This window comes from Erithacus rubecula, assembly GCF_903797595.1.
Source record: "Erithacus rubecula genome assembly, chromosome: 2".
NCBI classification, from domain to species: Eukaryota; Metazoa; Chordata; class Aves; order Passeriformes; family Muscicapidae; genus Erithacus; species Erithacus rubecula.
The window spans coordinates 101,320,156-101,346,762 of NC_136685.1; the positions used below are offsets into that span (position 1 = coordinate 101,320,156).

The 26,607-nt window shown below is 38.0% G+C and overlaps 1 protein-coding gene across 6 annotated transcripts in view; it reads right to left on the minus strand.

The window, feature by feature from the left end:
- The window catches only part of MAP4K3 (mitogen-activated protein kinase kinase kinase kinase 3), a 64,242-nt gene that overhangs the window by 30,528 nt on the left and 7,107 nt on the right, over window positions 1-26,607 (minus strand). For 3 of the 6 annotated variants that reach the window (XM_079299046.1, XM_079299048.1, XM_079299047.1), the window contains exons 2-15: window positions 25,371-25,428; window positions 23,133-23,223; window positions 20,268-20,332; window positions 18,053-18,108; window positions 15,493-15,540; window positions 13,344-13,386; window positions 12,627-12,699; window positions 10,193-10,324; window positions 9,834-9,896; window positions 9,676-9,757; window positions 9,462-9,572; window positions 5,392-5,467; window positions 4,367-4,425; window positions 1,699-1,761 (exon numbers count right to left, since the gene is read on the minus strand). In XM_079299046.1, the coding sequence (XP_079155172.1) occupies window positions 1,699-1,761; window positions 4,367-4,425; window positions 5,392-5,467; window positions 9,462-9,572; window positions 9,676-9,757; window positions 9,834-9,896; window positions 10,193-10,324; window positions 12,627-12,699; window positions 13,344-13,386; window positions 15,493-15,540; window positions 18,053-18,108; window positions 20,268-20,332; window positions 23,133-23,223; window positions 25,371-25,428 (1,020 nt within the window). The remainder of the gene's footprint in view (window positions 1-1,698; window positions 1,762-4,366; window positions 4,426-5,391; window positions 5,468-9,461; window positions 9,573-9,675; window positions 9,758-9,833; window positions 9,897-10,192; window positions 10,325-12,626; window positions 12,700-13,343; window positions 13,387-15,492; window positions 15,541-18,052; window positions 18,109-20,267; window positions 20,333-23,132; window positions 23,224-25,370; window positions 25,429-26,607) is intronic. The other 3 variants (XM_079299050.1, XM_079299049.1, XM_079299051.1) reach the window with 1 other exon arrangement.

Sequence of the window (26,607 nt, forward strand, 5' to 3'; positions counted from 1 at the left end):
TCAGTTGATGATAATTTTTTTTTAGCTCTGCAAAGGAGTTGTTACTTATGAGGTATTTTATAAAAGCAGTACAACAGCACGGAAAGAGCCCAACAGTAGTAGGTGATACATCATGCTTGTGAAAAAGCATAATTATTTCCTCTAGATAATATTTTAAAAATTCACATACCACTTCTCAATGAACCTATCTGAAACTAATACTGTCAGAGCAGGAATGGGGGAAGGAGAAACAGAGAGAATCTGATAAGTGCATCCTACAGAAGAATGAACCAACTAGTAATTATGTTCTGTAAGGGTTACATTTTGGTGAAGAATCTCAGAAATAGGTGATGCATTACTACCAACTCAGAATTCTCCACTTTGGTTCACAAATGAGCACAGCAGGATGTGAAGAAAACAGAGTGATGCTGAGTGACTTTAAAAACACATCTCAAGATTGTGACAATGACAGCACTTGGTAAGATTTATAGTAACCACAATTTTTGAAGAATGCATTGAACAGCACGGGGTAGAAGAAGAATGGGAAAGCACAGTCCAATTATGAGACATGCTCTCATTCTGCTCTTAGACACACAGATAACAGGCTAGCAAGATATGTGGCAACACTGAAAGTAGCCATAAAAAAAAAAAGTGCTAAACTGCAACGAGGAAACCAAAAATCAAACCAAACTGAAAAGCCAAAACCACACTGTTAAAACCAGAGGAACTGCACAGGATGGGGGTGTTGCCACCAGGTAGGGAAATCTAAGCTACTGATCTTAAAACAATTTGTGGAACATTCTTATAAGGAAGCAATAAAGAAATTTCTTCCAAGAAAGGCAAAGGCAGTCTAAGCTTTTACTAATTATGTTTCTGGCAGATTCAAGTCACACCAGGCCAACAGATGACATAAACAAACAAAAAAACGCTCTAAGAACAAAAAACATCACACAAAATCCAAGAAATTCGCCAGTGCATTTATATTAAACATTTCACAAATCCAATAAAATATATTAATGCTCTTCATTTGTACAGGATGTTTCTTCCTTTTTCTCAACAGTTTGTCCAAGACTTGAATGCACTACTCATCTAACTACACAAAGAGCAGAGAATTAAGAAAACTCACTCCCTAGAGTAATTTCTATAGTGTGATTCTAACAAAGCAGATTTTTTAGCAGTGCAGAAACAGAAAATTTGGAAAATGTATCCGACTTTAAATGATGCCAAATGCCGCTGAAAACAGTTATGAGCCCACTTTCTATTATTTCTATTAAGTGTATATTCATTCTGTAACATAATTACCATCTGGAGAATTCAGAGACTTACAGTTACATAATGTTATAGTCTTGCATGGAATAATTTTAAAAAAACCTACCATACAGAAATACAAAGAAAATGTTTCTTCTATTTTCAATGACCCTCCAAAAAACTAATGAATTATACACAGTATAGCAGCAAAGAAATTAGAATGAATGCATAACACTAAGCCCCTTCTATAAGAATAATTCAAGAAAATACGAATACAGACTACATACTGTCAATGCTGCACATAATAATTTCTCCACTACAGAAATACACATACAGACTAACAGTTACACTGAATGGTTTTTACAACAATGAAAACACCACTACTACAAAAACAGGACAAAACATGAACTTGGAAAAAGGAAAACAAGGACAAAACTAACATGACAAAGAAAGGCATAAGACAAAAAATACCAGGTTAGATCTTGCAGTGTAGTATATGTCTTCTGAATTGTCCAAAAACTCGCTACTGTCAGGCTGTTCATTAGATAGAGATCAAGAAAAGCAAATTATTTATTTTGTGACTGAAAGCCAGGTGCACACACAAAGATAAATTTTCTTGCTAAAAAAAAAAAAAAAAAAAAAAAAACCCCAAAAAAACCCCAAAAAAACAAAAAAAAAACCCCCAAAAAAACCACATACTGTTAGTTGAAACTCAAAACCATGTTAAGACAGTTCTCAGGATGGGGGTAAAACACACCTAAGGGAATGGTCATATTACCAAACACCAAAAAGATGAATTATTGCTCATCAGCTCAGCTGTGGTATTGTGTGATAGAAAGAGTCCGGTTCAACATCTCAGTGCAGTGCTGACAATAACTCCTCATGCTACAGCAGGCCAGTGATTTGTGCACTCACACACATAAATAACAGTGTACGTTTAAGCACGCTTGGTGAGACAGAAGCAAAAGCATCAGAACTGCTTTAATGGAAACAGATCCACACTGTTAATGCTGGAGGAAGAGACAGTAATCTCTTGCTTCCACTTCCATTTTCAAAGACTTTCTCTGCCAGAGTGGGTAGATTGTTACAAACCTCTCCCACAGACTGGTTTGTGCTGAGGCTATTCTTTGAATAGGTCATTTGTTTGCAATTTGCTGTGCCAATTTAAATTGTCCATTGGTTCTTCAGCTAATCTATAACTATGTTTTTAATTTGGTCTCTGGACCCAACATCATTATTTTTCAAATCATAGACCTGTTTTATCTGGGAAGAACATTATCAGGTCTGCATGCTTTTTTCTGAAGAAGGCATGGAGCAGCTAATTTTCCTCTTCAGAGAGATCCAGTTACAGGTGCTCTGTAGACAGGGAAATGAGGCAAGCTCCTTGGACAGGTTTCATATATGCAACATGTGACCAGAACAGACAATACTGAGATATTTTCTTATGAGCAGAATTAATCAGGATGGTTCAAGTCCCTTCAGCCAAGTAGCAAGGACTTCTGAAATTCCAAAGTGCAAAGGTCCTGACTGCTAACATACAGTGCAGGAAAAGGCTCGATTCCTCCCTTCCAACAACACCTGTCAAAGAACTGCTCTTAAAAGCTGTGCTTTAAACCCCTTAGAAAAATCACTTTCCAGTTTAGCAACTCCAGTTCCTAATGTGCAATAAAAGCCCACTGCCCCATGGATTTACCCACTATTGTTTGTATAGTCAGCGATCGATAAAAAGAATGAAATGGGAAAAAGCATTTTTAAAACTTCAACCTCTCCACTAACATCTTTTTACAATTACAATTCTCTGAGTGTATAAATAAAACTCTTAATGAGCAAAAGTATGGTAATTTCAAGTATACAATTCTTCCAACTGTATTTTCTTTACAATCCAGACCATGCAACAGGGAAGAAAAGACAAAATAACTTGGAATCAGTTAAAAAATAATTTTGAGCTAAGTGATGTGTCTGTGGTGGAAGCACACCTTCATTATCACATTTAATAAAAACTTACATAACCAAGACTCCTAAAGGATGGTATTATGCAGTTATGTCAAGGTCTAAGTAACACATCTGAAGTCTAAATCCTGTATGTGATTTGGAAAACTGTTCTCCTCCATCTCAAACAGCCACCAGAAACTGAGGCTCCCTGTCCAGCCAGTTCTGAGGACGAGCAGATTACATACAACCTCATACATCCAGAGTCTGCTAACCCACTACCAAAGGGTAAAGCACTTGGAATGATTATTTCAGTACAACTACAGAGCACCACAACGAAGTCTTTGTCAGAAATTCGACTCACATGTGGTTTGTAGACTACAGAAGTGCATTCCTAAGTACGCACCCTTCCAAAAACCAACTCAGAGCAAAGCCAGTGTCCCTCCCACCTATTTACTAAGCCAACTTTTTCTCCTTAACACCCGCCTTAGAAAAACAGAGAGAACACGCAAGTCTGCAGTCAGGAAGCAAAGGACTGTCTTTTTATCTAGGAACATGAGGAAACTGCCCAAGTGCACAAATGTGGAAAGCAACAGTCTCCATAGAAGAGAGGAAGCTACTGCAATTGTGAGACAGCACAGACACCTTCTCCCTCACAGCTTGAGTTCTCACACCCCTTGTACCAATGGGTCCACAGGAAGAAACCATTGGCAACACACCTTGACAGAAAATAGCTGCCAGACTCAGCATGGCTCAGCTGTGATGCAGGGCCACAGAAGGATTATTCACAGAGGAAAGTTTTTCAAAATACATTGTACCTCTTCCCCCAAGCTTCCAATTTTATTATTTCCACTGTCAGTACAAAAACAAGAGGGATAAACACAGGAATTCTACAATTAAAAAAACAACTCTGTAAATAAATGGAATGATATACTGGGCAGTGAGGGATAAAGGATAGAGGAAACGTGCAACACAAAGGGCTGTTGCTTAGCACATACAGCACACCTAGCAGAAACCACAAATAAGGAGGTTTGCTAACATATAGTAATGTAAAGGCACAAAAAACTCACAACATTACAACCTCTTAGTAAAATCAGTAACAAGTTTAGTAGCACCAAGGAAGCACGCTACACATCTTGGATTTCTCCTCCCCCACAGATATTTGTAGGGATTAATGTGTAGTGCATAGCCCATGCAGATTGTTACTCACAAATTCATGATGAGGCTCTGTCTCTTTCCTCAAGGGTGGATCAAACTTTACTTGGCCAACTAAAGAGGAGAAAAGGAAAACAAGAAGTTGAACTGCAGTTAGACAAGACCTAGCTCCAAAGGCTAACAAAAAAGAAAAATTCAGTTTAATGAGTGTATCATATCCCTACTGACAGAAACTGGTGACACATGGACATACCAAACTTGTGCCTGCTAGAAACTAATGGGCACAGAAAGTACTGTTTTGTCACAAAGACAATCCAATCACCATTTGCCACACCTTCTCATCAGAAGGAACAGGAAAACTGAGCAAATAAGGCAGTGAAGTGCCCTATTTAGAGGTGCAAATCAGCTGTACTTTCTAGAAAAAGCTATCCATGATGTGAATTCACTGTTGGATCTGTTTTTCTGAGAGATGCACTAGCACAAAAGAGTGCTGAATGAAGTTTGGCATGAATTAACTACATTTTCCAGGACAATTCTTTGGCAGGACTTCTTGAACACTCTTACTCTTGATTTTACCTTAAGAAAAAACAGCTAAAGCTCTAAGTATTGCTCTGATTTAATTCAAATAATTACAAGAACTTGGGAAACAGACTCTGCTTTTAATGGCCAGTGAACAACCATTTCCCTTCCTGACCCCATGTGATTGCTTCAATTCAAAAGAAAATCCAAGATACTAAATGAAGGAAGAAAAAATAATCCTTTGCCATTCTGTTACCCAGCTGAATCTGGCATTGGTCTGAATATCCTTGCTGGAATAACTATGACAACTACGTCAATCAGCTCTCAGAAGAGCTCAGGTTCTGTCTTGTTCAATTAAGATGAAGCAATAATGAACTCTGTTGAAGTGCTGACAAAGGGTGTACACAAATATTTTACAGAACCCATATCCTTAAGTGAAACTGTCTAAGCTTTTATTTTCCTATGCATGACTAAAAATGTTTCTAAATGTTTCTACCCAAAATACAGCTGAAATAATATAAATGATTAAATACACCATATTGTCACATTACACATTCTTACAGTTTATTTCAGAGCGTGTCTTTTCTTCTCTCCCATTTCTACTTGTTGAATGAATTCTGTGAGGCACAAGAAGAGGCTAGAAGTGAAAAAGGAAACATTTAATACCAAAACATACTCACTTGAAAACCTGTATTGTGTAACACTTTAGGCTTCTTTAGCATAAAAAAAAAAAAAAAAAAAAATCAACCAAAAAACAAACAAACAAAAAAAAAAAGAAAAAGAAAAAAATCAAGTGACAGCTAAATGTAAAGACTGCATGCATTTTTAATATATTGAAGTCAGAATTATTTGGAGACATTTTAACTGTTGAGTGTTTTCAGTATAAACAATTTTACAACACTACATTTGAGCAAATAAAGTTAATGCTGGCCAGCATCTGTCTTTGCTCATATTGCATTTTCTTTTTTCACCATTCAGTTTAAGGGTATTGGTACTTTTTTAAAATAATCAGTAAGATTAAATCTGACTTACTGGCAGATTTCATTCCATTAGATGAAAGGAAATAATTTTCCCAGGTTTAATTTAAACTGATTTCTAAAATGTCATCAGTTATGTTATTTAAGCAGATGAGAAATCTACCTGAGGCTTTCAAAGCTGAATAGAAAGGAGTACTGCTGGCACTCTTGTGCTGTGAGGCAAGACACAGCAAAATTTCTACAAATTCACCTTCATATTTATATTCCACTTCTATTTTTTTTTCCCTGAATTTCCATTTACTTCTCTACAGGATGAAGTGTTCTGCACTTTAGGACCTGGCCTTCTTCTTTTTTTTTTTTCCCTCTCCTGGATTTTCTCTCTTCTTTCTACATTTACCACTGCAAGTTCTCTTAGAAATGTGGGGGCATTCATGGTGAGCATCTTTGCATGTGAATCATCCTTTGGTTACTAATACTATTGTTGCTATACTTTCAGAGTCATTAATAGCTCAGAAACTGTTTATTCCTCAAATACTATCTGCAAACATGACTTCCCTTGTCCCCTCTTCATCACACACTACTTCTTTAATTCCTGTTAGGATCCAACATGCACATGAGGTTTCACCTCCCATTTTTGTTCACTTTGCTCTTCCTTGAAACTGGAGATTTAGACTATGGATGTGTATTTTCTCCCACATATCTCACCTGCAGTTTTTTTGTTTCTCACAGCTTGTGTCAATCTTTCCCTTCCACAGTTCCACTTTATCTATTGTGCACTCTTTGGGCTTTGAAAATGCTTGGCAACAGCATGTCAAGGTCTGATCTGATACCACACGCTGAAAGGTTGCTCATTTATAATCTTTCATTAAGAGGCACTGACTAGTTGTCTCTGATGTGTGTGCATCTGTAATTCCAGCACCAGAAGCCCAGCTGGAGCAGGGGTAGGAGGTATTTTCACCTTTGCAGCAATACTGTGTGAGCACTTGCACCCTGAAACAAATGCCTGTGTTGCACTACAGACAGAGCCTGTCCTCCTAACACCCTCTCCATGACCACAGAAATACATCCAGGATCAAATCTTCATCTCTCAGTCATGAGGACAAAGTCCTCAAGTCACCTTGAAATACCTGCACTGACAACAGGCTGACACAAACACCTGACATCTGAGCTGTGCAAGAGGACAAAGCAATGTAGGTTAACTTCCTGACACAAATGCCATTTGGGCACAATTTCCACCATGGCACAGACCTCAAAAGCAATCTTATCCCCAAAACTTGCAGTGTGCTAAGCATAAAACATGAGCACTTTCCTCTTTACAACCTTTTCAGCTAATATCACATTTATCCTGAGAATCACTGTCTCAGAAATAGGGAGAACAATTGTTGGCAATTGCCAACATCTCCTAAGTCCACAGTCCCAAACAGAGATCCTGTCCGTGACTGAATGGACAGGAAATTCAGTGAAGCCCTCTATGAGTTGGGGAAGGGAAAAAACACTGGAAATGCCAGTTTCAGATACAGGTGCCAAACGAACAACTCTATGAATACAAGAACCTCTTTAATTACACATGAATAATGGCACGGGTTTCAGTTTTCAGACATTAAACACTTCACCTTTGAGTTTAAAATGATTTAAAGATGTACTATGGTACTCCTCAGATTGGCAGCAAATTCAGATCTATTTCATAGCACTGCAGACTATCCAAGAAGTAACTGATTGCATCTCCCTAAAAGCAGCACAGGCCAAGTGAAGACCTGTCACCACAGTGGGTAGCAAACTTCCCTTCAAAGACAAAGTACTGACAGAGAGAAAAGCTTTCTAGTCTCCAAAAAAGAAAAACAGCCCACCAAAGAATCTCAAAACATTAACACCCTCACCCCAAAAAATCCATAGCTCTAAACAAACTGGGGAGCAGATCTGAAGCTCTCACTTCTCAGGACTGATTTTGGACTGTATTACGTTGTACCACACTGTCACTTTTGATTTTTGATGGATGCATTCAGGCAATTGTGACAAATATAGGACTGGCCAATCTTCAAATTAACACCTCCAGCTGCCTCTGTGAGCAGGTGAGTTTTGAATAAAGTCAAATTGTTCATGAGAGAAGCACTTACATTTCTTATTCCACTCATTCTGTTATAGGAAAGATCACAGTGCCTGTGGTGAGATTTTTCATCTGAAATGCAAAACTTGCTAAGCTTCTCCCTAGACAAGGCACAGTTTTTGCTCCTGATACCACACTTCATTATGAGATAATTGATAAGTCATACAGTGGACAACAGAAGAGCCTTCTTAATGCCAAGTCACAAGGGACATAAAAGAGTGAACACTATTCTGTAAGCTAAGAAATATCTCCTAAGGGGCCTCAGAGCTCACTCCTCACTGAGCAGAGAGAGAACTAAAGGACACTAAAGAGCTTATGACGAGAAGTTCCAAGTTTCTCAGTGCTGACTCCATCTGGAATTAGATACCTTTTTCTTAAGTGACTAAAAGCCAACTGCATTAAGGGATTTATTGTGTGTTTGACTTCTAATTTTTTTTATCATAAAAATCTACTAAATTTCTCCCACGCCCACCGTGTACATTTGCTTTTAGAAGTATTGACTATCGTTCCATCCTTAGGCTTCATCTCTTTCCCTCTCATTTGGAAAATGTGCAAGCACTGCACTCCATAACACAAAAAATTACTATTTCACTTTGGCTTCTTTCCACAGTTTTTATTTTAGCTTTTAGAAACACTTGGTGCAAGTCAACTGGTCTTTGCTGCTCAAGGGGGGGTCAAAGCTCATTTAACTTGTAAAATCTGAAAATCAGTCCTTTAAATTAGTTGCTTCTTTTAAGCTTCTTTTCCTCTGAAGGCATTTTTAGACTAGTTTACCCATTAAAAAGAATGAAAAGTATGTAATTAAAGAATCAATGGCATTTGTGTTAAAAGGATTACATTTTTTTCTTCAAAAAAAAAAAACCACCACCACTTAAAAAACTGTAAACATGTGGAAAGTATTCACTAACATGCAGGAAAGCATGAAGATGGGATGAAGTAATAGAATATCTCTTTTCTCTTATTTATTCTTTATTAAACACTTCAGTCCTGTGCTGTTTATCACCCTACATAAGCAGACTACTTTTTCCCAGCTGTTTGAGCAGAAAATCAAGAATTCTTTGACAGAATTGTAGGCGAAATCAAGTTTCAGAACATTCTAAGATGGAAAAATAAAATCTGCAAAAAACATACATCAAACCATTGAACAAAAATAACTACAGGATCATTCTCTCCTACACAGGTATAAAGTAATTTTTATGAATGCTTTCTTTGCAGATGGAGACATAACTCCACAAAGAAACATACAGCAGAATGTGACAGAACTCAGGACTAGAGAAGCAGACCACATTTACTGTTTCAAAATTGTTGAAGAACAGCAACAAACAAAATTTTGAAGTATTTAAATCTCCTCTTCAGGCATCCCTTCCCAAAAATACAATGACTTTTGCTAAGTGCTTGTATGAGTGACACAGCAGCACAACTAAAAGTAATAGCAGTCCTTGAGACTATTCCCAGATCACAAAAAACCTGGGGCTCAATAAATCACAATCATTTAGTTTCACTGACAAACAAAAACTTAATCTGATTTTATGATTAAAAGATCTTCCTACCTCAGGATCATCATCATCAAAATCATGGAAAGTGGAATGATCAGGATTATTCATTTTATCCAAAAGTTCAATGGCAAGACTTCGATTTAATGGCTGGGTAACAAATGGATGCTGAAACACAGAAGGAAACACAGGGATTTAAATTCCAGCCACTCACATTAAGCATATTTTAATTTTGTAACTTTAAAAAAACCCCTCATATATAAATTTATACCTGTAGCAACTTTTCAGCAGTAGGTCTTTTTTTAGGATTTTTTGTAAGTGCCATTTTCACAAAATGATGGAAACTATTGGACCTGTAAAACAAAGTGCTAAACATTAAAATCAATTTCCCAGTACATTCATTATCTACTGAAAAAAAAAAGTACTTACCATTTCATTTTGTCCTTTAATTTAGGAGGCTGGAAGTTGCTTTTTGTCATTAGAAAAAGTGCTCTGAAAAAAAAACAGAACAGCATTTCTGTGGTTATGCTTCAACACATGCAAGATAAATTATTAAACACTTTATTTAACAGGCAGGAAGAAGTCCCACCAGTTTAAGAGACTCAACAAGGACTTTACACACTTATGGACCAGAAGGAGTTGTTACAATTTCTGTCCTGTTCATTCACAACACTCACAGCCCATTGCCCCTGCAGTACACCCAAAACCCACAAGCACACACAGCCATCTCTTCAAATGGATTTCTTAATTAGCTGCATTTACCCACCAAGCTCTAACCCCTCACTAACCTCATTGGATGTAGGTCAAACATTGGAGGCTGAAGTTCAGCAAGCTCTATTGCAGTTATTCCAACTGCCCACAGATCACAGAGTTGGTTATAGCCACCTTTCCTTTCTACTGCAGCAACTTCTGGTGCCATCCTGAATGGTAAAAAGCATTTTAAGGTAAACTTCTCATCACAAATCAAACATTCTTTTTACACACAGTATTCTCTTCCTTAAAGCTCTCAATATATAAGGTCAGAGTATATATAGATACACAAACACATAAGTGTGCGTGTAAAAAATTGCGATGTACACCTGAAGTATCCTCTCAGTCATCTTCTAGGAACTACAGGCAGTTTCTAAAATGGCCATTTAGGAGTAGGTGAATGAAATGAATCTGTCAGACTAAATACTGCTCAACAACCAAAGAGCCTGAAGTATAATTATTCAACAACAATAAAATCCACATAATATTTACACATTGCCCAGAAAGTGATCCACTGACTTCGAAGAAAAGAATTCCAACAAGAGAAAAAGCACCAAAATCTCAGCTTTCTCCTATCCTGAAAATACGAGATTGATTGCCTCATTTCATTGTCACCTCTGTATAGAGCACTCCTTGTTTGTAAAGCCTGTCTCACTCATGTCAGGTGACCTCTAAGTAAACAAAGTGGTTTCACATTCTCAGGTGGCAAAAATGAACAAACATAACTGGCACATAAACAGGAATACCTCAAGGAAATTATTCACTTGGAATAGTCATGTGTTTTGAATGGCCAAAGTGAATTATGAATTTGACAGTCCTATATAGCCCTATGAGGTGGCCAACATGTTAGTATTTCTTAGCTTTGAGCTTTATCAGTACAGGTCACCTGAAAAGATGCACAAAATAACTCAATAAATATAACACAGATGAAGTCACTTGGAGAGTGCTCCAGGAGATCAGCATCTCAACTGACGTATTATTCAAATACAGAAATCCTGTGGTCACAGCAATGAGCCTGGCAGAGTTCAAAAAGTGTTTGGACATGCTCCCAGGCACATGGTGTGACACTTGGGGATGCCCTGTGCATGGCTAAGAGCTGGACTCAATGAAGCTTGTGGGCCCTTTCCACTCCTTATCTGCAGATCTGAAAACATCAGCAGGTTTCATGGTAGAACTTACTCCACATTGGCATAACTAAGCTGTATTTGGGTACATTTCTTCTAGAGTTCATTAAAAATCCCAATCACTCTAAATCAAAAATGAGGGAGTTTCCATGGGAGAGGGGGAACATGGATTAAACATTTAAATGGAAGGGTTACTAGCACTGCAGTCTACTTGCCCTGAGACACATGTAGATCTAATGACCATAACACCTTCACATAGCCTGTTTCAACTAAATTTTCTACTCTGCAATCTAAAATTTTGCTTCCTTGATTCTGCTCTCAAATCTCTCAGAAGCTTTGCAAAGAATAACCGATGCTATTCATCAGCATTTAACCTTTGTAATAATTTCAAAGTTATTATTTAAGGTCATTTGAGAAGCCTGACATGATTTGAAAGTTACAGGCAAGGACTGAGGTCACCCAGACATCTTGGGAAAGAGACACAAACCAATCACACAATCATGACTGATGGGTGTGCTATTCTGAAAGGGAAGTGAAGCCTTGGTGTGAAGAATGATAAAAATACTGTTCTTGGCTATTTCATGTCAAGATTTGAACATAGGGTTTTTTTCATTATACATATTATTATCTTGCACCTACTATGCTGTCAGACTACAGAATTTTAGTATGTCTGTGAAACATACAACAAAAGTGCTGTTTTACAGTAGAGAATGTGTCTCATTTACTTCAAGGTGAAAGGGGATGACCACTTTCAGCAGGAAAAGAATAATGAAAGGCAGAACTTCAGATAAGAAAAATTACACACACTAGTTTAAAGGGGAAGAAAAGAGATGCAGTACAGATAGAACAGTATCAGAGAATTCAATCAGTTTAGGTAAATAAGGGAAAAAATGGCTTGGAGAAACACTACACAAGTGACAAAAGTCTGTGGATCTGTGAAGGCAAAGGAAACTCATCAACTGAAAAGTTGTAGAAAAGTTCTATCTAGGCTGGAGGGAAAATAACATTAAAAACTAAAATGAAAAATCAGGGAATAAAAAATATTTAAGATCAAAGTTAAAAATAATCAAAATTGCTGCTAGTTTTTAGGTTTTATAAATTAAGAAAAATGAGTCAACAGTGATGGCACTACACAGCCTTTCAAGTTTTCAGAGCATTAAAGCCTTTTCCCTGACACTCAAATAATTCAGGATTTGGAATAAGTAATACAGATATGCTCACCAGAAAGTCTGACACAGCCTTTAGTAGTTAGTCTATCCAAGAAGTGACAGAGCATGCCTTTATCACAATCTTTCAACAGTATTATATTTGTCATCATTATATTAATGGTCAAGTAAAACACAGTTACCAATATGGGGTGCCAATGAATGACTTCCTTTTGGCAATTGTAGCTGTTATCTGTGCAGATACTCCAAAATCAGCTAATAAAAAAAAAAAAAAAAAAAAAAAGGAAAAGAAAAAAAGACAGTTAACAAATAATGTGATGTAATTAATTGTTAATGAACAAACACAAGTCTGGTTTCCCCAATATTAAGAGGTACTTAAATATACTGGAAATATTTTTTAAAAATTAATAATAAAAGCAAATAATAGAAACTTGGTCTGTCTCAGATTCCACTGGTTAGTTCCCCTCAGTCACTTGCCAAACATGCACATAAATGTCCCTTATCCATACAGGCAAGAGCAGGCTGGCACAGAGACCTAGCAGGTACATGAGAGGTTTCTCATTTTGTGTTACAAAAGAGATTCAGATAACCTTTCAAGGTACGTTTCATATTTAAGGACTCTGGATAGTAGAGTTTATTAAAAATTTATAAAACCCTGTGATTTGACTTTTATTTTTCTTTTACAATATCAGGTCTTTTACCTCATTGCTCCAAAATTACTCCAACTAATACTCAGATACTAACTGGCTGGTTTAGTTAGATGCTGCCAGCAAGATAAAAAGAATTCTGATATTCACCAATTCCTTACATGAACCATCACCTCATTAAACAAAACAACATGCTGCTTCTTAGAGCACATAAAAATATTAATTTTTAAGCACTAAAATGTATTAACTCACCTAATTTTACATGTCCATTATCCGTTAAAAGAATGTTTGCTCCCTTTAAAAAAAAGAAAAGTTTACTTGAATTAAAACATGCCGATTCCTCCAATACCACATTAAAAAAAGAATTGGTGGGATCTTACAGCAAATTAGGGACCAAACAGAGAACAAGACTGTGTTCAATAAATCTGCAACCTTATCAAGGAAATGTTTGTGAAATTATCAAGCTGATACTCTGTCATTAAAAAAAACCTTCTTGGATTTACAGTGTTTTTCATTAATTCTTAGTTTAGCCTATGGTCCTACAGAGTTTGTATTGCACACAAAACCTCTCAATAAACAGTATTTGCCTGTACTGATTAATTCTTACGTTTTTCTATTTACAATGACTCAGAGGAAGCAGGAACTCTAAAGGTCAAAGTGGAAACAATTTCATTTTCTTTTCATAAGTAGGAAATAATTTCGTCTTGTTTAAGAACCATGCTTATAATTGTAGCCTTAAGGACCTGCCTCAATAATCAAGCATTTAGCAAAGCTACTTCTGTCCTTATGCAACAGAGATTCTGCTCATGCTGGATTTGGAGAGGTCATTTTTGTGTGGCTTTGTGTTCTGCCCACTTCAGCTCAATAACCAAAATTAATCCAAAGCAGAGGTTTGTATTACAAAATTACAAGCTAAAAGGACCGAGAACAAACCTGATTTGAAGACTGAAATTTGGTACAGGTTGAGCTGAGTGAAAGTTAGAGCTGGACGGAGCTTCAAATGTCTGCACTGCACTGCCCATCAGGTAGAGGGAAAGGCAGCAGAGATGAAGCTCCAAAAACGTGTGTTTTTACACATTATGGCTTTTCCCAGAGCAGGAAAAGTCAGGCCTGCAATAAAATGCAGCAAACTTGGCCCATGCTGCACAAGCACGGTTAATGAGCTTGGCAAACAGTGTAACAGCCCTGCTCACATGATCTTGACCTTGTTCACCTTTCAAGCTAACCGGACAGGTACTCTAAACATGGAACTTAGCTACTGAGGGAAGCAAACACAATTCAGCAGTCAGGCAATCTGCAGATGCAGACAGTAATTTTCCATGCTCGTGAGAACAGCTTTATTTAAAAAAAACAACACTTCTCAATGTAAGCATTGTAAACATTTGTTATTAGCACAGTTCTGCTTAGAAAAAGTATCTGTGCACTGTACCCTTTCAAAGGATAGAAAGTATAGTGGAAAATATTTAATTTTGGTGCCTGAAGTAATCTTTCATTCAGAAAAATACTTTTATGATTGCTCAAAACCTGAATTACTTTTGTGATTGCTCAAAACCCAATTATTCTCCTGCAGCCGTTGAGAACAACTTGGAATCAGGGTGCATGAAGGCAACTAGTTGAAGCTGCTGGGGAAAAAAGAAACTAAAACTAGCCAAACCAACAGCATGCAGTAACACAAAAGAATATGATGATTTACTGTCAGATTTCCAGGAGGAAGCTTGCCACATTTGGAAGAGCTTTGGAAATACTAGGTAGTAAAACTTCAGGAACAGAAAGTCAACAGGAAGCACCAGAAGGAAACTATAACAGAGTGTAAGAATCTGAACAAGCCACTTTTGATATAGCTTTGCTGAGATGGAAACTTAAGTAAGTCAGTACTAATAGCCTGATTTGCAGCACCCTCTCTATTTTTAGCATGCGATGGAGGGGACAGAAGTAGTCTCCAGGAACCGCACAGAACAGCAGCCTCTGCCCTGCAATCTGCTCACCACGATGCAAGAAGCCAAAGCAACAGCTCTGCTCACTAACTGGTTCAAAAAGAAGGGTATATGAAGCTCCCTGGAAAAGCTGTGGGAAGAGCAAACCTTTCTTTTGCACAGAGCACACACCCTGAAAGTCATCTCAACACTGCTCTGGACACCAGCTGATGGCTAAATATTACAGCACTCATCCATATAAACAGTATGCGTGGCTCCAAAGAAAAGAACCAACTATTTCCTTGCATGGATTTTAAAGAAAGATTTTTTTTTTTTCCCCTTGGGCAGAAACTTTTATTTCATTCTAATAGATTAAAAATCCCTACATATTCAGAAATGTACTGAAAACTGATATGTAACAATAAAGACCACTGGAGGTGATGTAATCTATTTTAAAAGCACCAAAAAACCCTTCAGTTTTTACTTACCTTTATATCTCTGTGCATTTTTCCTTTACTGTGAAGGTAATATAGTCCCTGCATAAAATATTTAAAGAGTAATTTAGTCCAACATTTTTCATTTGACATACATTTCTTATTTAATTACCATATATATTTAGGATCCAATTTAATCTTTTAAATGATTCACTGACTGAAGAACATTTTTATATTTCAATGTAATTTGATGCAAATTTGCAGATTCAATAAATGTAGCACCATATCTAATATCTTTATATAGAGATATTTAGACATTAATCTAATATCTAAAACATAGGCTAGATGGAAGACCAGTCACCACACCTAATGGAAGAAAAGTATTCCCCAAACAAGTTTTCCTCTGGACATGGTAACTGTCACTCTTTACAGACCAAAGTAATTACCGGTAAATTGCCTAGGAGTCTTCTACTCAGCAGTTAGATCACAGGACCACTGATAAGGCTATCTCCTGTATCATTACATATTTCAGCCAAGCCTAGAAATGTACTAGCAGGCAGTGCTTCGGGTATAACACCAGAGTTCAACTTATTTCATGGATTTCTGCAAAAGCATTTGGCCACCTGGATCTCAGTGACAGTACCAAAACAAATTAAGACTCAACACAAGTTAGAAACTAAGTTTAAATTCTGAAAAATTTCTATAGAACCAAATCCCTGCATAACAAATCAGAGACCAGGTCACTTTGGACACTCTAGGCTTATCTCTAAAATTCTCTTCCAGAAAAAAAAAAAATCACACACAAACATTTTCCTTTCTCTGTGACCATGAACCTCCAAAAGGCTCTATGTTCATGGGAAATATTCATGTCAAGACTCATCTTTTCAAAGCATCTACCAGACCACTGCAACAACTGGCATTAGGCAGAAGAGTCCCAGGTACAGTCTTTAAATCTCTGGATGCTACTGGCATATAAAGACCATTAATTCCCACACATTTACCACTGCCTTGGAAGAAAGTGAAGTCCCCTTTTTCAAAACTGAATGCCCGGAAAAAATTACTTTAAAGGACATATTTAAAAGATCCATATTTTCATAATCAAATCTCACAGATTTCAGCAAAATGGAGAATTCAGTGGGCTTCTAAATATAGAGAACTGAATATTAACTTCAGTATTCAATTGAGACACTGGATTCAAGGGCACTGGTGGCAAAATTAATGCTGGAAAAAGTTTTTTCTCACACAGTTTTTACATATTAACCAAGATATCTTCCCTCACAAATAAATGGCTTCATAAATTCCATTCTAGACTACTCACTCCTCCATATCTAAGAATTTTATGGATTTGATTGACGGATTATCTGGTGGGTAAGGAATTGCTAAATGATTGTATCCACAGAGCACTGGTAAACAAGCTCAGTGTCCAGCGTTACAAGTGGTGTCCCTCAGGGTCCCACATCAGATTGTAATATCTACACTGCTGATATAGACAGTGGGATCAGGGGCATCCTCAGCAAATGTGCAGAGGTCTCAGAAGAAAGATGGGGACAAACCTTTTAGCAGGGCCTGTTGTGACAGGATAAGGTATCATGGTTTTCAAGTAAAGGAGGGCAGATTCAGATTAGATACATGGAAGAATTATTTTATAATGATGCTGATGAACTACTGTAAGAGGTTGCAGAGAGAGGTGGTGGATGCCTCATCTCTGAAAACATTCAAGGTCAGGTTGGACAGGGCTCTGAGAAAACTCATGCAGTTGAAGATGTTCCTGCTCATTGCAGGGGGGGTCTATAAAGGCCCCTTCTAACACAAACCATTCTACAACTGTAAAGAACAAAAGGTTTTAAAAACTCAAAACCCTTAACACTCCCACATGTAACATAAGCCTGATCTTTAAGTAAAAAAAAAAAACATGACATCCTGTAAGTCAGAAGGCAGCAATTTCTGGCATAGCATAGGGAGATGGTAAGTGATAACCAAGGGAGATGGCTTGGAACAGAGCTATCTTGAAAGACTGGGAGGCAGCAGGTCGCAACCAATGGCACTCAACAGGTTTGTGCTCACTACAAGTCAAGAACTGCTCTCACATCAAAGCAAGACACCCATTAAAAAAGCAGTTTCTGATTCAATTTTGATGCTGTACTGAACTTGTAATTAGGAAAGAAAAATGAAAGCCAGCATACCCACAAGGAGAGGTTAATGACCTTACCTTCAAACATCTCAAGCACACAGGCAATTTTTTTTCTTATTGGCCCAGATTGATTATTAGATACGCAAAACGGAGTGTTTTGATTTTCCTTCAAACACATAGTAACTAATTTATACCAAAAATATGGACTAAGAAAACTGCTAATTAAATGCTGTTTCCCCCCTTTTAAAACAAATATAAAATTTACAGCAGAAATATGACAAGAGTTTTCTTCAAATGAAGAAGGATAATTTGAGGTTTTACAATTATACAAATTTCTAGGCTGTAATATGGGACCTCCTCAAAAGTCTGAGAAGAATGCTGTGTGATCCAATTACCAGACTTCCATGGCATCACATGTTATTTGTAGCTTTTATTCTTAACTTTTAGTACTTTCACATTAAAAGATAACTGAGGAGACACTACCTGTAGTGTTTCTCTGCTAACATAGGCAATCTGCTGCTCTGATAGTGGTCCAGTCACTAAAATGGAAGGGAAAAAGAAAAAAAAAATAAAATCTCAGAATCAGATAAGATACTGCCCATTCCAAATTCATACCTCAATTACTTCCATTCACAGTGATAAGACCTAACACTACAAGTCTCTAAGTAAATGTGCTTAGTCTTTACCCCAGACTGAATGTACCAAAGTCAAAAATGTCCAGTACTGTTGGAATGGAAACTACAATTCTTCTGTATTTAAATCTCACAGTAATTAAGAGGAAAAAGAAGCACAAGTAATGATTTAAGCATAACTCTTTCCCCTGAACAAACCCATTGTGTTCTTCTATAGAGGGCTGGACTTTCAACTCGGTGACTCAGAGCTGCAGCCAACTCTGTTCAGCTCCCTTTGAGCCCTGGGCAGTTCTTTGTACCATTTCTACTCTCTCCTTCCATCCTTCCCACTGCCAGAAAAAGTTCCAGCTTCTCAGCCTTTCTCTTAAATCAGATATCAGCACTGCTGCTCCTGTGCCTGCCACACCAAACACTTTCTCAAACTCCCCCTGTAAGCAGGTTCAGCAGCTTCCCAAGGGAATAGGAGTCTTTCTCTTCCTCAAGGGTCCAACTTCACTCAAGTGTCTTAGAAGAAAACAATTAAATTCTGAACAAATACGCAAACGAAACAGTCAGTGGCAAGCAAGGAATGGTCTGTGACTCATCCCAGTCCCTGGATTTTGATCCTGAAAGGGGTTTAAGACCAGGAAATGCAGTCCCGACTGTAAGCTTTTCAGGTTTTGCACAGAAAACAAAGATGGAGTTGGATGAAGTTTCTCAAAAGACACTGAAGCAGTAGAGAGTTAAGAATGACTCTAGATTTAAAAAAAAAAAAAATTAAACTTCTTAGCTTCTACAATATTAGTATCATGCAACATGTCTTCAAAGTAAATCTACATCCAACTTTTCTTTTCTAAAAGAAAAGCTCCAAACCCACACAAAACTATATATAGGCACCCACAATAGGCATATCTAGGCATCTATTTTTGTTTTGAGAAACTTCATTCCAATTAACTTAAATGACTTGAGATTACAGAGGCCTACAGTTCAACTGGAATAGGACTCATTAGAACATAAAGACCAGAAAAGAGCCTTCCATTCTAACTTCCAGCAGAGAGGCCAAAAATCAGCTGCAACAGGAAACCACTCCTGTAGACATCTGCTCAGGCATTTATGTGGCATGAGTTCATTTCCTATTCTACAGGTGTTCCACAAAACAAAGCCTATTAAACACGATGCTTTTCTCAAAATTAACAAAAAGGCAAAGGATCATCAAGGCCACACTCCAACAACTATGGTAAAAACATGGTGTGAACTTGTGAATTGCTTCTTTTAATTGTATCCAAGGTAAACTTCAAAAGCTGCTTACGCACATGAGACCCTCACACGTAAATTCCTCACAATTTACAATATAGATGGACTTCCTGAATAAAAAACATCACCTGAGAACCCCAAAGCCATTACTCACTTAGAGCATACTCCTTTCCTAAAAAGAGCTTAATTCCAGGGCAATAAAGTCCTTCAAAATTGATTTTGTGTCTTGAAAAATAGAAAGCAGTTGACTGACCCTGTCTTTATCCAACAGATTCACAGACAGCCCTTGTTTCTTTGGCTGCTCATTGAAGCCAAGCCTAAAGCAAATATAGAGAACACCCTTGCTTTTCACATGTCACACATCCAACTTAAAAAAACCCTAAAAAAATTTAAAATACCCTCAGGGAGCTACTGGTATACAAACATTCAGTTTACAAAGGACAAGAGCATAAATGCTAATCAATCCACATACTTAGGTTTCTGTAGGAAGTGGTACAGATTATACTAATGCAAAGTTCAAGAGCTCAGAAAAAATGGCTATGAAGCAAAGCAGCACATTGACACATCAATTTTTCTCTTTTCTCAAATGTAATATTGTCTAATTTTACAGCCTTTCAAAAGCAGTGATGGACATATGAGCCCCTGAAGGATGGAAACTGCTGTTTACAAACCCCAAACGAATTAAGCAAAAACATAAGCTAAAATTGACCTTCAATTAATCATTATGGATACTAAATTTAGGATTCCTCCTCTCCAATTACAAAACAATGCAATCATTTCAATTTTTGGAAATAAGCTGCACTTAGATTTTAATGAATGAAGTCTTAACGTACCATGATAAATATCCTGTAGAGAGCCACCTCCACAGAACTCCATGCAAATCCATAGCTTGTCTCGTCTAAAGAGTGAACAAAACCATTCATTAGCTGTCAAATTTGCAGAGGACTTATAAAAAGTAAGTCAGAGGACTCAAACACTATAAAGCACAACACAACATGCTCTGTATTATGGAAAATACAAGTCAAATAATGAGTATAATTTAGTCTTTATGTGACACTTCACTAAGTAGCAACTAATGAAATAGTCAAAAACATTCTATTTTAATGAAGCAATAAAACAGTATTAGTGAAACATTCACACTGATTTTTGTTGAAACACATTTTTCTGAGAGTAGAGACAAATGTGGGTTCTTATTTCTTCCTCATTTTCACTTTTCCACTTTTTTTCAAAGCATAGGAGTTAACACATACAAGAAACAAATACAAAACAAAGTCCCAGGGGGTCCCTCAACCAAATGTCTTTCACAGCAAATTAAGTGAAACTGTTGTGTTTTAGTCGAAGTTAGGCAGAGTCCATGCTGTGGGCAAGTGCCTGCTCAGATAAAGTCTTTTCCTTCAAAAATACCTACGGATATTTTTGGTGGCAGGGTCAGAAGGGAAGTTATTGAGCATCTTCTTCCCTTACTAAGGGAATCAATTCAGTATGATTCACTGTACCTCCACAAAAGGTGCTTTCTAAGAATAGACAATGGGCTGAACGAGTCAAAGGTATCTTCTATTACAGCCATTAACTGTATTATCACTCAGTAATTGTCATTGGTAAGATGTGTGCCCACAAAAAGGACTGTGGAGAGCAAAAAATCTGGGACTTGCCTAGTCATCCCTGGCCATGAAATTACTCAGGTGAAAAAAACCCACATTCTACACAACCAGCTTAGAGCAGAGAGTAACACAGGAGAACCAAAGGAAAGACTGATGGCTGTTCTGCAGCTTCCCGATTACCTGCTCTTGTGTGTCTTGCATTCAAAAGGCTCTGTCAGAACAGCTGTGACACATTGGTGGCAGGGTTTTCGCAAGGCAGTAGTGGAAGTGCTGAGCTTACCTCCTGAGAAGCAAACTGCAAGTGTTCTCACCAGCAGCTGACAACTAGAATAGCTGCTGCTCCAAGAACTGTCTTTCTTGGATGTCCTCCCCTTTTATGTCTAGACTGCACACAGCCCTCAAAGCTGTATTCTCAGCTGCCTCCTCTAGGGGTGGGAAAGGTATTGTCCAAGTATTACAGGAGTTTTAAGCAGTAGAATTCCCTGCTGTTAACTCCAGACATTTCAAGGGGTCAATTAAAGCCTACCTTGCAATAATAGTAAAGCTTTCTATTGAAATAGCTGAACCAAAGCCAGACACAGAAGCAGTGTGACAACCCGTGCAAGAAAACTGAATAAGAAAGAAGCACTGAAGAGACATCTGCAAGACCCTTCTTTGTTCCCCACACTGATGTAGGACTCAGACAGGGATACTTCTGGGGGCACTGGACTCATGGGCCTATGTGGCTGCATCCTAATTGATGCCAGAAGTGGTAGCAGTGTCGAAGTGGGAAGAAGCCAGAACTCTCCCAACAGCCTTGGGACAGCAGCAGAGCACCCACAAAGTAAGAGACATGAAGCATTAAAGTGTTGTAAATTCTCACTTTTGCTTACTGGGCATTCACTTCCCAGTGTGCAAAAGCCCTACAGAAAACAAAAAAAAAGAATGTAAGAAGATCAGAAGAAGTGACTGCAATTCTTATTTTCAACCTAGCCTTTCATCACTGTGCCTAAGCACTTTGAGACAGATGAAGATCCCTGTAACATCCAAGTGCAACAGTGTAGAGTGTCTCTGCAGAGCAGCAAGTAAAACAGAGGCAGGATCAACAGTGCTATTGAATGTTTGCAATTTAACACCCAGGCTAATAGGAAGGCAGAAATGTCACTCTGAAAAATGCCTACACAAACAGAAGAAATCCTTGGGGAACAATATGCTGGCAAATATAGGACAATGGTATTTTTCTTATTCTTCTTAGCATTTAAATATGCTTGGAAAACAAAAGGCCAAACAACAAAAAGTCTCAAAGACAATGACCTGATTGCCCAGACAAAAAAGCAGCACCCTGCCAACAAAAGAGGAGGGAACCAAGGAGGAGTGTTAATACAGTGATAAAATGCATAGCATATATGTCAAAATTTCTTAGTGGGTCTCCAAAGGTTTACTTTGATAGTGTGAGACAAGAGGGAAACTTTTCTTTTAAAGAAAAAGCACCTCCAACCTGAACACAAGAGAAGAGGCAGTGTTTCAATACAAAACTGCTCAAGAAAGTTGAATGCAACGATAGTTGTGCACTACCTGTTTTCAAATGAAAACTTAAAACATCATCAGAAGCAGCTTTTTATTAATTATACTAAGCAATCTTTTCCCGCTCTGACTGATTAAAAGAAGTAGCTGGTAAGACAACTGAATATATTTGTCAATGTTTCTACAATGCAAATAGCCTCACCTCCAGAAACAAACACAAAACCTTCACATTCTGGTCAGAAGTTCACATGTTGGAAAAACAGAAATTCTACTGAAACAGATTTAAAAGATACTATATACACAAACTCTTCATACTTGCCATACTTCTGCTTAATTCTCTACTTATATTAAATTCAAAGCTTTTAAGCACCAACTCATTTGCAAGAAAACATGACTGTGTGGTCACTGAACAATTTTTCTGGAAGACAGATTTAGAGAGACACTGCAGTACATGGAACAGACTTGAAGGTGAACAAAAAATACACAAGTGGATTATACTTGGTAAATTATATTTTGCCTATATCACTTTATAGATTTGTCCTTTACAAGGGGACAGGGACACATTTTTAAATGAACAAAAGAAACAAACTGTACCTGAGATAGCTGCCAAAATAAGCAACAATGTTCGGATGTTTACAGTCTTTCATCATAATGATTTCCTGCTGCACAACAGCAAAATCTTCTCCTGAAATGTAGTAGAACAAGTTTTTTCTTTGGCCTGGATTATAGTCACAACTTTCAGCACATGTTTATAAAATAAACATTCTTAGTAATTAAGACAAATTATCTGCAAGTTTCACAGACATAAATCAGCTGTAAATGAGTATTTATTAACAAGGGCTCAGAAATAAGTAATGATATTCTTAAGTTTCATTCTGGGACAGATGGACCACACATCTGCTGATAGCTTGTACAATATTGGCCATAGCTCTTTCCCAAGTCCTTATTTTCCCTACAACCCCCACTGTGTCCATCTGCATAAACCTTGCCAATAGCCTGGGTTCTTAAAAACACAACAAAACTTCGCTATTTTTGGCCATATGCCCATACTCATTAGCTCATCTTCCTAAGCAAAAAACCCCATAACCAGTCACTACTAGGCTGCTGCTGCAACATTTCAGCAGACTCCACAAGAATGTAAATTTATGGACTGTAACTCACATCCAGAAAACACTGACACAGGGGTGGCATTTACCTGAATCTCACCATTTGGTACCATGGTTGTCCCAGTCTTTCTATTCAAGGTTCTTACCAGATGTGTACACTGAGAAAATCATGTGTGAAACTGAAAACACAGCTGAGATGTTTTTCTTTTGGGAATGTGTTAAGTTTTTCCCAGTACATTAATATACTGATGACCTATCAATTGAGTTATTTATAACCAGAAATATAATATTCCCATGCATTTTATTTAACTGAGAGCAAATTTAAATCATAAGGTGCAAGTTAGCATCTATCTGTACTGTGTTGCTGATGGCTTCCTGTCTCCTAGCTAGACTTTTAAACACACAGACAATAAAGAACAGAGGAATTTATTTTCACACATGCACCTCCATGAAAGGACACAATTCCTCCAGTATGTGACCAGCATCTTCACTGTATTAAAACAAACGTAGCATAAAGCCTTAAAGCAAGTCCCTAAACACTGTTAGCCCTGAGTCTGCACACTGTACCCCCAACCTGCAAAACTTCCAAAACAGGGCAGCTGAAGCCCATTCTCTGAGCATCACTCAGGTGTCTAAAGGCTGCCAAAAAATATTTCAGATCAAGATGCCAACCATTCATCCATCACCACAGCATGGGAACAAGTTCCCCAAAGCTCAGGGCATCCCCAGGCTCTGCCCACAGCACAGCTCTTGTGCTCAGCTTAGCTGGACTGACATCCCATATTATGCACAGCCAAGGACTCCAGCAATGGGAACTGACATAAAAACAAAGAAGCAGAACTAGACAGGAGCATCTGAGACCACACTTTCAGTGTCAGGAAAAGAAGTGTGATTAACATACACTTTTTGAACTAGTAGTATGTTACCTAGTAACATACTGTCCTGTCTTGAAATTTTAAATGTGTATGCACTGTGAAAACACAACATTTCTAACCACTTCCAGGATTGTATGGGGGAAAAAATGGAAAAAAACTAATACCTTCTTTCCCTTCCTGCCCACATAGACCTTAAGGATCAAACCAGGCAGTTAAAACATTACACACACCCCCCCACCACTAAATCTATAAATGGAACATCAACAGCTAGAGGTTTAAAAGTCTGGATGTTTTACTTCCCAGATTACTTCTATTCAACAGGCCTACTCTTATTAATAGAACAGTTTGCAGGCCGAGAACTGATTTGATTTGTGAAATCACCAGAGAAGCACAGTGCAAGCATAAATCTAGCAGACAGTGAAGTCCTAATCAGAGCCTCCAAAAGATTTTCAGGAAATGTACTCAACTCCCGGATACTAATGTTCAGCTATTATTTCATCCTTCTTTTTAGTTCTTCCTCTACTCTTTTACCAGGCAAGTTTCTTTTGCCTTGCTGTCTTCTTTTGTTCTAGAAATTTTTATAACACATGGGTCGAACACAGGACAAAAAACCCCACAACTCTCAGTGAAATTTTAATCAGCTTTCACTTAAGTGTTCTCCAATTGCATTTTTCCTCTTACATCTTGTTTTGCTGTGATTTTTTTTTAAGAACAGTGTATTTTTTCCTACACCAGAAGTAAACAATTATCCCTTCTTTCAATAAGTGGACTTGATTGATTTTGCACAACTGTTATCTTAAGCACAGAAATATTTCGTTTCTGTGGCCTACTTCATTTAAGAAACCACTTACCTGGTTCTAGTTTTATTACTTTAATTGCTGCAAGCTCACCCGTGTTAACATTTCGAGCCTATAAAAAAAACAACAAAGGAGTATTTAGAAAGCAGAATGCAGCACCCACCTCTGCATTCTTGACTTGATGCTCTCTGACAGCAGTAGTCAAAGAGCAACTGAGGTACACAAGGGTTTAACACAGTGGAACCACTTGTGGGGGAACACTAAACATCTGGTTTGTACTGAGAGTTGAAGCTTTAAGTCTGCTCAGGAAACTACAACGCAACACACCACTTCAATTATGCAAGTCCTCAACCACACGTGCCTCAGTATTAAAACCCAGAACCAAACCAACCCTGAGAGACTGAAAAGCAGGTGTAGCACATGTGGGTCTCAGCAGACAAGGGATCCAGGGGACACCAAGGGCTGTGCTCTACAGTGTGTAGGACCATTTCCAAAACTCTCAGATGAGCAACAAAAAGCTTCTTCCCCATTTTGCTATGTGCAAGGCTCCTTGAACCTTGTTCTCCAACAACAACAGCAGCCTCCCCTTGCTGCAAAGGGCTCAACAAAGCAAGGCAGTAACAAAGGGGTTAGGGAGAATTCCCCTCAAAACATTCCCTTCAGACACACAGCAGCCAACTGCAGCAGCAATGACTCAAGAGCTACACTGCACTTTTACACGTGGAATATTCTGAACTGGAAAGGATCCACAAGGATCAAGTCCAGTTCCTAAGTGAATGGCCCATGGAGGGATAAAACCCACAACCCTGATGCCATTAGCACCATATTCTGACCAACACAGCTCTGTCCTGCTAAGGCCTCTGTTCTACTGAGCAACCAAGGAAGCCACATTTTTTAAAAGCCATTAAGAAGCAACATAAATTACTATAAAAATTATTACTCTTCTGCAACTGTGCCATTTGGCTTCTAATAGAGTACCAAGAAGCCATTTGTCCAGGGCTTTCAGAGCATTTCTGTGCCCCTGCACCCAACCATGGAGAGAAGGCAGCAAAGCTGCTTCCCAGCACTCAAGCACTGAAGGATGCCCAGCTACAGCCTCTTCTCTCCCCAGGGGAGGCTTGGAACCTCTAGGAGTACAGAATGCAGTGCCCATGCTACCCCTACACAGGGCTTAGAGCTGGCTTCTGCAAAGGCCAGAATTACAGAATTTACACATGCAGCCAGAGACCCACCTTGTAAACTGCTAAAAGTCTCATTTAAGTCACTTTAAGAAGTAAGAATTCAGACCTTT